This window comes from Tachypleus tridentatus, chromosome 12 (assembly GCF_004210375.1).
Source record: "Tachypleus tridentatus isolate NWPU-2018 chromosome 12, ASM421037v1, whole genome shotgun sequence".
Classification (NCBI taxonomy): domain Eukaryota; kingdom Metazoa; phylum Arthropoda; class Merostomata; order Xiphosura; family Limulidae; genus Tachypleus; species Tachypleus tridentatus.
The window spans coordinates 97900527-97913630 of NC_134836.1; the positions used below are offsets into that span (position 1 = coordinate 97900527).

Consider the following 13104-nt stretch of genomic DNA (forward strand, 5'->3'; position numbering starts at 1 on the left):
ACACAGGACACTACTAGCTGCAAAAAAAGTTGATACCCATGTCTAGATGGTTGAAAAAATCGGCACAACGTATTATGGTAACTTGTAGCTGCTTGTACAAGTTCTATGTAATTAGATGTGCCTGTACTACATTACTCAAACTGTACTGGAAGCACATGACCTTTCCGCATAGCAAGGGTTGCCCATGCTAGTTTTGGGTCCTTCACTTGCTTTTCCCAGAGCCCTTGAGATTTGGGTTTGGAATCAAGTTGCCACTGGAATCGCCTAATCAGCTCTAGTGCATAGGTCTATATCATAACAATGGAAAGACCATTGCTTTAACGCAGTGTCATGGGTGATGACATCTAACAAATGGCTATTGTGTGGTGAGATAATCTGTTTGTGTTCCTGTGGTGCACACCCACATAGTACTGTATAGCTTTGTTAGGTGCACACCCACATAGTACTGTATGGCTTTGTTACACGCTTGTTGTGATTCAATGTAAGAACTTCCTCTCCAGATCTTCAAGGACTGAGCCACTTCAGTAATAGGTGTTCGACCCTGATGTGAACGTTTTGTCATATATTGTTGATAGTGCTTACTGAAGATTAACACTGCAAGCGAAACTCTCTATTCATATAATATCTGCTTTCAGGAGTTGTAAGTGTATGTCTATCGTGCACTATTATTCATTCAGCTCCATCTTACCACTGCAACAACACTGCCCTAGTTCCAACGTTATTGCCATGAATATACCAACACGGAAGCTTTTACTAAAGTACACTCCTTGGTCCATCTGAAATGCACGAGTGTTTAGTGAAAGTGAACATTGTTCCAGAAATTTGGGAGAAATTGATCAAGAAACGTTGTTAATAAATTACACATACCCAAAGAAACTTTAAACTTTTCATCTCATCGTGGTTGGATTCAGTCTCAAACCACAACAATCTTTGTAGGATATGCCTAGATGACGTATCTATCATTGATATGAACAAGAAGTTCTACTTGTGTGCACATTAGAGCACACTTCCTTGGTTCAAATTTAATTAGCGACTCCTATCAACTTTAAAACCATGGAGAGGTTCATAATAGCGGGTTTAAATGTTTAGCCAAATACCAAAATACCATCTACATGTACCAAGCGTCTCTCTTACTACAGTTCTTCAATTTTAAGATTCGCCAATTTCCCGAAAGTGGCTGAGAAACCTACACAATGATTGTTTAATCACATTAGCATTGTATGTTTATATGTCGAGTTATTATATTTCTATACAAATGACCCTCAAATGCCATACAAATATTGGCATTCTCAACCAGCATGTCACTAAGAGTTTGCTACTGTATTGAGTCTAGAAGAATTTCAGACACAAGTGGCTAAGCAATACTTTTGTTACTACTAGTATTAGTCACCTCCATTTTGTTTGCTACTCTCATAATCAAGAATTGCAAAGAAACACTGGGACTTGATCTACTGATGATTGGTTGGTTGTCGTTTTATGGCTCAAAGCAACTAGGCTATCTGAGACGATCTACTGATGGACAAATAACTACTTGTGCTTCTAGTATTTGCTTTCCATATAAAAAATAGTGAGTTTCATAGATTGAGTCAAACATCCATGATACATAACACCAACAAAATTGATCTTATCAATAATAAACCATAGAAAATTATTTGCATACACTCAGGTGCTATTATTTTATCTTCAAGGTACATCACAACAATCCACGTTTACTGGATTGGTCCTGATTGACACTAGATGGACTTTCCACCCGAGGATATTAATGCTAAAAATGATGTCGGTAATCATGACCTTCACTCAATGGCTCATGTGGCCTAGATGTAGTTGAAGACATGCCAGATGATTCATATCTAACATTTTGCCAGTCACCAGTATAAAGTGAGTGTTCCCTGCTCAAAGTGCATGACACATGGCAGAATCGAATAGGGTCACTGCGGCTCCTGTATCAGGAGCTCCAGTGCCCTACAGTTTATCTTTACAGACTTGTATCAAGAACCAATTTGAGAAACTGCATTGACTACAATATTCTTTAGGATAAACTCTTTAATGTGCCCTCCCAAATCGTGTTCATACCCAGCCTGGACCTTACTAGTTTTCTGAAGCCTGGAAACGTCAGCTACTGCTTGCTGCCTATTTTCCTACACATGCCAGGACGAAAAGATCTACCTATCTTGTCGCACAACAAGATAAAAATAATTCATTAGGAAATGTCCTTATAGCTCACAAATATGGAATACACTTTAGTACTCCCTTCCAGAAAATAACAGACTACATTTAGTATAAACTTCATAGGAGAATCTGGATAATTATTATCCTTAACTAAGAATTAATGTATTTGACACAATATAGGAAAACTGGCAGTGGGGCCTCAGCTCTGCAAAGAGTTATCTGATTGAGCAGGACAGATTATACGTTGAAGCATAACAATAGATGCTTCTTTTGGTTCCCTCAAACCTAACTGCCTGAGATATCTCCCTCAGGGTATGAATATCTCATATTTCTTAGTGGTGCCTTATGGTCTCACTCAGTAGGCTCTTGACCATAGATTTGTTAACAAGAATGTCCTTAGGATATGCAAAAACTATTTCAGTGTAAATTTTCCCATATAAATGGCACATATCCTCTGTGAAGTCACCCAAGTTTTCTGAGGGACTCCTCTTGAAAATTCAGTTTGGCCTCGTGAATAACTTGGTTTTCTAAGTCAAAATATAAAAACATCTTGGTTAAGATTATATTCCAATTTTAAACTGTGCTTCCATTAAGTATTCGACATCGTCAAGAATCAGACTATCTAAATTTAAGATAAAGTGTTACTTGAAGCATTTTAAGAAATGGTTCAAGTCCTTCTTAGCAGCCCCTTAACACATCAAAGGAGTGATATTCTTTGCTTTCACCAAATATGTACATCGCCTTGGTGCATATCTCCTGATGTCGGGCTTACAATTTAGCCTGAACTTGACAATCCTGTATAATAGGTTGTCATCGAGTAATCAGGCTCCTGGAACCTCACACCCTGTCTACTGTTGGCTTCTGTCCCAGTTACTGCGAGGTTATAACACAATGGCTGCATCTTATCCATGGGTCGTATCAAATTCTGGGATGTTCCATAGCCAACTGTTGCCTTATTTCCTGGAAAGAATTATCCTTCTAATCCATTAGTGACAACTACATTGCTTGCCAGCATTGCAGTTCACATTAGTGAACTTCATTCACCAATAACACTTTACTCTTTACTTTTATGATTGTGCTTCCCTTCATTTAGTGGCTCACTTTCTTCTTACCGATCATTATTATTGGTAAATGTATGCTATCTTATCTGCCAGGAATACAGCTCCTGTTGGTGGCTCTCATTCTTTATTAACCTTATGCTACTGACCTTGAATTTGGCAGCTAGTCACCTCCATTCATGAAGAGTTTACCTGTCTTGCACCTGATAATCTTTATCCTCACCTGTAAATATCCACCATTTCTCCTACTGGGGAAACAACTCCTCTTTGTAGAACTTGTGTATCAACAAACATCTTGATTTTGATTCCTGTTGAGTCCGAGTACTTATCTTCAAGGAGAATCTCCCTATTGCCAAACTAATCATTGAACTCTTCTTACATAAGTGCCAGCTTTTTTCCTTTTAATTTGTAGATACATTAAAAATCCCAGCACCCATTTTTATTTCTGTAAACTTAAAACATTCTAGATATTATTTTTGATAAAATCATCTATCCTACCCATGAATCTAGTGAGAATTTTGCAGTATGCTTCAAAGAAAGTTTGTTACTAGTCAGTTAGATTATACAATCATTTATCACAAGACAACATACAAACATCTAGCTGTCTAAAACTACTTAATAGTTTAGAGGAGAGTTACAACTCCTATTCAGCTTAATTTTTTAGATCACAGCAATCGTCTCTAATTCTACAAGTTGATGATGTTCTAAATATTATAGATAATATTTCTGCTGCCCTAATTTAAAGAAAATCAAGGGAATATCCTAACTGCCATTTTTGCAATTGATCTAAGCCTTACTGAGCCAACACTAAGCGCTGTTACACAATCCTTCTCTTGATGATTCCTCATTTCACTCATATTGGATTACCAACTAAGTACTTTCAGCATTTGCCTCTTCATCACTTGAGACAAGATGACATAAAACAGCACGATCACTATTGTGTTACTCACCAGCCTCAAACTCTGATTGCTGGTATAACCATTGTATGAGAAGTTTATCAGTGGCATATACCCTCAGTTAGTTAATGTGTTCGATGCACTTATACTCACTATGTGAATGCTGTAACTAATAATTTGATGGGCTGAATTGTCTGGGGATGAGATAAGAACTACTTCAAGTGAAGCTGAGTTTCTTCGATGTGGTGTGTATCAGAGTCAACCTCAGTCTTCTCACTCAAATTATTATTTCTTCAATGCATTGTCATAGTATCTCTATGGTTATACGTCAGATTTTCTAGCTTTCAATATGCAAATACATGCTTATTAACCACATTAGGTTTTAACAATTTTGCATATTTTTGTGAATGTCTAGGTACATCTACTCTATGGAGTGGACCATATATGAAGTTTGCAGGAATCCGTATTTCTCAAATAAACACGAGCATATTAGGCAAACAATCACTTGATTTCTGTTATGTTGCCTGATACACCATACTGAAGTATGATAAATGTTCATTCCAGTCAGATCACTTTGGTTAACAAACATCACAAGCATTCTTTTAACATTCTATATTACAGGTTCTGCCAAACCACAAGACTGGGGTTGATATAATGAAATTCACATAGACTGCTGTTGATACAATAAAATGCACACGGATTACCAATTAGTAAAAGCAGTCCAACTAGTAACTAAAGGTTAAATGAGGAAAAGATTTACAGAGTTTTAAACATAAAATGTGACTTGACTGAGTCGCAGAAATAGGACTTAACCATTGAACATAAATGTAAATACTTTTTATTTTTAACAACAACAATTCAAAAATATATGAGAGCACAAGATATTGAGTCACTAGATGATTCTGAAAAAATTCTAAAGAGAAATCTGAAGATATTGTGAGGAAAGGCTGCTCTCGACTGAGAGACTATAGAGTTATGTATAAATATACTAAGTTAATAACGTCATCTCACACTTTTTTTGGAGCGAAATTAAAGAGAACTTAACCTGCCAACTTTTAAAATTCTAACATAACAATTTCACCAGAGAATCAAAAATAAATTTTCACTAACAATGCCCGTGAAAAATTTCCAAAATATTTAAGTAGGACACACAAGGTGACCAAATGTGGCTGGCACATGTTATAACACCATTAAAGTAAAAGGCAGATTTCCTATATGTGAAAGTCTGCTAGCAATCTAGAATTATGTTTTTATGATAAAATATTCAAGTTTTGGTGAATAGTTCAGATGTCTGAACTAAAAAACAATATCGCATCTCTAGATGTTACATGGAAACCACACTTAGTTATTTCTGAATTAACTCGATTGTTTGGTATAAATCCATGAGCCAGATTCTCTTACACAATTTTCTTAGTAACTGATAGAACTTGTTATCCTTACAATCACCAATTAAGAAGACGAGATATAATGTTTTAAGAGTTTATATTGTTGGACAGATGTTTTGTTTCATTTGTTAAAAAGAAAAACGCAAGTTAATTCCATGATGAAAAAAGTTTCTACAAATAGCTTAACCAATGTTGCTAGTTTAGTTGTTTCTGTGAAATCTCCTAGGCATTGCTTGTATGACATGATACTGTTATATATAGTACAGCCACATATGTGGTATGGCCAGGTGATTATAGTGCTCGACTCGTAATAGAGGATCTCGGGCTCAAAGTCCTGTCACACCAAACATGCTCGCCTTTTCATCTGTGGGAGTTATATGGTCAATTCCCCTATTCATTGGTAAAATAGTAGCCCAAGATTTGTAGGTGGCTGGTAATGATTAGCTGTCTTCCCTTTAGTGTTACACTGCTAAATTAGAGAAGACTAGCGCATATAGTCATGTAGCTTTGCGTGAAAATTAAAAATAAACAAACAAATAAATTGAATGATTGCTCTTCTTGTGGTTAGCAGTTCTAAATTTCAGATGGCCATACCTGAGCCTTGAGTTCTCAGAAGTAGTCACTTAGCCCATTTACCTTATAAGAAATCTACTGCCAACATTTAAAAATGCCAGATATGTTTATATTTTTTGTTCATTAAAAGGTTCGGTACTAAAGAGAGAAAAAAAACTAACCATGTTATTCTTAAGTAGGGTGTATATTTTTTATTTTGAAAGACTGAAAATAACTAAGCACAATATTAGAGGTCGCTCGAAATAAACTAGTTTATATAACCAAAATGGCGTTATCTAGGATTTTCGGTAAGGTCACTGTTAAGTTGTAGAAGGTCATTTTTGGATAAAAGTATGAATGATTTTTTAACAATATACATTTAAACTAAATAAACTTGAAGTGAGATAATATTAAGAATACAAGACACCATATAGTCTTTCAAGGCTATCCTTACATATCCAATTTGTTTGATAAATAAAACTTAACATTTTAATTTAAGTTTAACTACGCTTTTATCTTTCTCTTTCCGGAAATTATTTTTCCACCCTTAAAGTTATGAAAAGTACTAGGCTCCACGACTTCTGACGGCGGCTTATTTTATCATTCAATTACCATATCAGAAAAATTAACTGAAGAGTGGAACCCAGATCTTTTTCTGCTTATTCGAAGTGTTAAACTTATGTCCTTTTGTTATATTCAGAATGTTTCACCAAAAGATTAAAAGCCTTTATTTTCTTAATATCCTGAATAAGCTCGCAACTATATAAAGTATCACATATTTTCTTATATTTCTCACTGTAAAATAAGTCTTGCCTGTCATTAATAACTCTTCCATTTCTAGAATCTTCTTACCATTTTAATTGTTTCCAATCAGTCAGTATTCTTTCATAAATAAGACCAACTGTACATACAGTGTTTCAAGTAAGGCCACATTAGTAATTTATTGAAGCAACTATTAATAACGTAACAAATGTATCTGTAAACTTTTACTTCCAGCAAAAAACTTATTCACCACTTCAGACACGATATTGAATAAAAACCCCATCTATATTAAACATTTGAACCAAATTATAATAATTTAATCGTGTTATATTGAAATAAGTGTGATTAAAATATATAGGTCATATATTTGTCCAACTTACCAATAATTGGTGCTATTTTGTAATATCTCAACATCATTAAAGTTTGAAATATTCAAGAGTTTAATATTTTCAGTATATTTTATTGAATTACTAATTATTACATACTGTTAATCTGAAAGGTAAAGTACAAAAGCCTAGTTAATCTTTGAAGCATTCTACTAGTAACAAAAGTATAATTTGATTAATCCATTTATATAATAATAAAATTTGCTTTCTCCAATCCTATCACCTTACAGTTGAAGTAACTAGTCTTTTTCCAACCATTACTGTTATCTTCTTAGTAAAGTTTTTGAAAATCTCAGTATGCTAATTCTACATCTTTTGCATCATCTATATAATAAGTAACATTCTCAAAAAAAGCGGCACATTATCAGGTTTTTCATTTTAATTTCTGTATGTTAATTATCAGCTTAACTACTTTAGTGTGAAAATAAAGTGGCAGTAAAACTAATATATTTAGTTATCAGATATTAGGCTTTATAGTGTTGGTACTTATATTTATAGTAGTTACAGTTTTGATTATTTTGATTACTAATTCCCAGCTTATAATGTAGGTTTGAAGGGCACACAATTTGAAGGATGTGATAAGTGAAAGATACAGGTTTTATATGAGTGTTCAGGACTAACATGTTTACAAGGAAACTAACAGTGACGATGTGTTATCTGTAGTTTGCAGGTTGGAGAAGAAAGTGTTGGTTGTTCTAAAGAGAGTAGAAGGTTTAAAGAAAGAGAATTGTAAAGCATTGGAAATGGTAGTAGGATTTAAGAAGTTTTTACATGCCAGAGATACAGTGGCTATAATAGAAGTCAGAAGCAATATTAGGGCTCAAATTAGTGAACTTAGCTTTTACAGAAGAGGAACGTAAAGACAGAAGGGAAATGAAAGGGAGAGATCAAGGCGATATGTAAAATGTGAGGTTACATTTATAGAATGTACGGGGTTCCCCACTGGTACAGCAGTAAGTTTGCAGATGTACAATTCTAAAATTAGGGGTTTGATTCCCCTCGGTAGATTCAGCAGATAGCCTAATGTGGCTTTGCTATAAGAAAAACATACATACATACTCTGGGTATGATACATGAATGGGATAGCTTGTGAGGTAAACAGAAAGAAAAGAATTAGATTATACTATCTATAAAGATGAGGAGATTGGTTGATTTGACTTATCAGTTTGATGGAAAAATGAAGTTTTTTTTTGGAGTGAATGATTTACACTGAAATAGCATAGGGATTGGCTTGTTTACAAATGATGTTATCTTCAAGATGAAGGGCAGTGTAAACTAAATGCAGATTAAATTAAATATAGAGAAAAGTTTGTAGGAACAAAGTACAGAAGTAATTTTAAAGTTAGGTTAAATTGTTGCTGTCATAATTTTAGTCTACTACTGAAATGTTCAACACTGAGCCCTACCCTATAAAGAATTATCAAGTGTTTGTTGTATTCTACAGTCTGGTGGCTCTTTTGTGCCTTGGGAATTATGTAACTTTTTTTTTATCAACATTTAAAAAAGGTTCTAAAAGTGAAAGGAAGTGTTTTCAATAATTTTTTAATTGACTGTCTCACAAAATAGAAAAATCCAGAAAACTGGATCAAAGTATATTAATTTCTTTAAATGAAAACTAAATAGTAATTAAGCATTTAACAAGTTGTAAAAATGTATCTCAGAATTACTGGCATGAACATTTCTAGAACTTTTTAAAATGTTGATAAAAAAAAGTTGCATAATCCCATTCCCAAGGGTATTAACACTTTTATTGATAAGGAAAGAACAATGTTTTGACATTCCTAGGTCATTTAAAGTTAAGAAAGAGAGAGTTTGCAAGTGACCATTGCTAGACATGTCTCAGAAACCAACATTTGGAAAAAATGTATAACAAAACACAACATTCTAGTAAAAATTAAATTTATTCAAAAACCAGCTACAAAACTAAAGTACGTACCATGTAAAAACTACATTGACAAACATAACACCAACATAATTTATAAAATACAATGCAACAATTGCCACAACTTTTATATTGGAGAAACAAGCAGAAAAATGGAAACTAGATTAAAATAAAAAAAAAAAACACCTCACATTTTTTAATCCTGCAAATCAAATACATACAACATAACTATAGAAAACACTCAGATACTAAGTAGGGAAACAAATGTAAACAAAAAAAGAATCAAATAAGCCCTACTTATACAACAACTGAAACCAAAATTAAACCAATATAAAGGAACACCTTTATACCTGTACTAATTAATAACCTAACATCCAACTGCAATGCCCCCTACAATCCCGTACCCATTTATACTCTCGTCTCTAAGATGTATCTGGCAACGGTCACTTGCAAACTCTCTCTTTCTTAACTTGAAGATAACCTAGGAAGGTCGAAACGTTGTTCTCTCCTTATCAATAAAAGTGTTAAATCCATACCAGCCGTTATGAGATACATTTTTATTTCAAGTGGGTTTCTCTTCATCAAGAACTTAACAAGTTGTTTCTAATCCTTATGATGTACTTTAAGTATTTCCACTCTCTTAAGAATTAAAAAAATAAAAATATCAGTGGCACTTTTCAGTTCTTGAAAGTGTTAGAACTTATTTTATTATTACGTCTTTTTACAATTTTTGTGCACTCTATTAATACTAAACAAATGTTTTTTTCTTTCTAGTTAATTTATTTTTACTGCAGATGTAAATTCTTGTTAATGTGATTACTGTATCACATTGAAGATATATTTTGAAGGAAGGAAAATTATGTAATTTTACAACAGAAAACTTTTATTCCATGATATATATATATATATATACATATAACAATTTAAACTAAAATTTAAGTGTAAAGATACTTTAATGTATTTTCATTATATTTTTTACAGGCAATCAGGCACTACGGAGGTGGGTTTTCAACATGACAGGCTACAACAAACTTGGTAAGCATTTATAATATACATTTAAAGTTCTATATGACTAATATTTATAACAGCAGTGGACCAAAATGCATTTGTAGTTTTTTTTACATATGCATTTGGCCATTACCATTAATTCTTTGCATTTACTTAACAAAGAATAAATGTTTCTCTCAAAAAATGATATATTCAAATCAATTTCACAGTAATAACAATATAGATAGAGAGAACCATTTTGTTCTTCAAGTCTGTTCTTGCAGAACCACTCTTGAGAAAAAAAAATTTAATCCTATCCTTTATATTTCATCTATTCATCAAATTCCCTCTTAAACAGTATCAACTCATTTCTTAAACTAAACACATTCTTAGAAAAACAAAATTGTTCTGACCGTAACCTAGCCTGTTTTATATTTCTTTTCCCTCTAAATCTTAAACTTGCATTGTCTCATCCTGTATTATTCAAAATAAAGAAAAAAATTAGAGGCATCTATTCTTTTAACTCATTAAATAACTTTATAAATTTCAAATAAGTCATCTCTTACTCTCCTATTCTCAAGAGAAAATTGTTTCAAAGATATCCTATCCCTTTAACCCTATGACAGCAACGTGATACAAAATGAAGTATGTTACATAACTGTTATTAAATTTTGTTCCAGTAATAAAAGAAATGAATAAAACTTTAAAACTTAATAGAAGCTTTCAGAAAAGTATGTAGTTCAAGAAAAGTAAACTGCTTAAATTTGTTTTTTTTCCTATTATCCAGTGGTCAGTAAAAGTATGTATGCTGTATTCTTGTTTTTGCAAATATTATTTTCATTTTGTATCACAAATCATGTCCAGTCTTTCTATTTCTTAACTTAGATTGAGTCAGTTTAGTTAAACTTAGAATTATTTTGTTATTTATTTGTCTAATCCTGTAGTTCTTTTAGAAACTATGTACATTTGGGAGGAAAACCCTCACTTATCTTGGCTATGCTGGGTGGAAGTTGACTGTTAAAACTGTTAGTTTTGAGTTATAAGTAGTAGAAGTTTACCAAACGTGACCCAATAGTGTAAATATAACTAAAATTAATCAATGTGACAGTGAAAATGCAAGTATCACATTAAATTCCCTTATTAATTGTGACAGTTACAAACTACATGTACTTTAATATTTACAGCTCCAAAGTAAAAATGGAACAATAATTTTAGTCAACTATTCTAATAATACTTTATTTCAATCTAATATTAATGCTTTTAAATTAAAGTACTATAGACTAAATGCTTAGAACTGTTTCACAACACACACAAGTAAACAGTGAAGTTAGGCCTAATGGTGTGAGTATCAGGCTTTACACCCAATTTCATAAACTGTACTTGCTTCTCTGTACTTGCAGTAATTTAACCTTAAAAAATAATATAGTTTTAATCTATCTAAATTAACTTGGTATTCTAAACTTTAAGTTACACTTATCACTCCTCTAGAAGGTTATATTTTCTTGCGACAAGTATTTGTAACTTCTCTGTCACAGAGGTCAAAAATATTCTGTCCATTTCTAAAAAGTTATTTCTACTACCAACCTTCTGTATGTACAGTAATAAGATGTTCTGCATGTCTGATTTTACCTACCTTATTATATTTATTATAAACTTTATATTTGTTGATATGATTAATTAATGTAATAATTTTTTTGTAATAAATATTTTAGGTTTACTTCATGACGATTGTCTTTATGAAAATGAAGTAGTAAAAGAAGCTATTCGTCGACTTCCTCTTGAAGTTCAAGATGAAAGAGCATTTCGAATGGTACGAGCAATGCAGCTGGACTTACAACACACTATTCTTCCTAAAGAACAGTGGACTAAATTTGAAGAGGTAAAAAACACTAGCTGGTTTAATTTGGTGTAGATGCATAGTTCTTTAGTAATCATCACTATTAATAACCTGATATATGTTAGGTGTTTGGATAACATAACATACTTGCATAGTTCATTATCAATTATTATTCATTATTCTAATGTGAATTTGAAAAATATTGTTTCTTGCACTGAGAGTATCGAATCAGAAAATAGGTTAAGCTTCTACCTTATGTTTTCTTCACTGAAATTTTTCTTTTGGTGAAGAAAAGAAAGTAATAAATAAATAATTTGTGATATGTTTTGTTTTTTAACATGTGCAATAGCAGCATGCTCATGGGGCTTGGAAAGGGATCATTACAACTTTAGTATTATTGTATTATTACTACAAATGTAATAACATTCCAACATTTTAAATTATACTTTCCTTAAATTTTATTTCCAGGATGTTCGATATCTGGAGCCATACATAAATGAAGTGAAAAAGGAAATGAAGGAAAAACAAGAATGGAACAAGAATTATTGAGTAAATTAATTAAGTAGGAAGCCCCAATTTATTAAAGATTAAAGAAAACATTGACTTTAGGAACACTGCTATTCTATGGTGGTGTAGTTGCAGTTTCTTTATGTTTGAGGTAAATGTAGAAATGGATCATAAAAATAAAATCTTAAAACAGAAGTTTTAAAAGAGTTATGAAGAATTTTTTATAAGTCTGGATGAAAACTAAAACTACAATGTATTGATATTAATATAATAGCAATATATAAATAAACTGATTTAACAGTTGAGAACTTGTAATTCCATTATGGGATGAGTTTTTGATTAAGCTGAGCTTTCAACTGGATCAGCATCATATGGATGGATATCTTGAGTGATATTAAATGATAACTTCAATTAGAAAACTAATAATAGACCAATAAACTGTCCATATTCTCAAACTCAGAGATTTTCATGATTTGTTATATATTTGCTTTTCCATGTAAGATATAAAAATGGGACCTTTGTTTTCAACTCTTACCTTCAGCAGGGATTACTATCCTTACATATATTGCCTTCCTTCAGTCATATTTATTCATTGCCAGGCTTTCTGCCAGTCTTTTCTTGTTCATGTCTTTCCAATGCTTTACTGGCCTTCCCTGTCTTTTCTTGTTCTTCTTTACACATGA

General features: G+C 32.4%; 1 protein-coding gene across 2 annotated transcripts; it reads left to right on the forward strand.

The window, feature by feature from the left end:
- Positions 1–6276: 6276 nt before the first annotated feature.
- Positions 6277–12726, forward strand: LOC143234112 (cytochrome b-c1 complex subunit 7-like). Of its 2 annotated transcripts, none has more exons than XM_076471186.1 (4): positions 6277–6368; positions 10072–10125; positions 11790–11956; positions 12383–12726. In XM_076471186.1, the coding sequence occupies exons 1-4, from the start codon at positions 6347–6349 to the stop codon at positions 12461–12463; spliced, it is 324 nt and encodes a 107-aa protein (XP_076327301.1). In that variant the 5' UTR covers positions 6277–6346; the 3' UTR covers positions 12464–12726. The 2 variants fall into 2 exon arrangements, with proteins under 2 accessions (XP_076327301.1, XP_076327302.1); XM_076471187.1 differs by having other exon boundaries at positions 6356–6411.
- Positions 12727–13104: the final 378 nt, after the last annotated feature.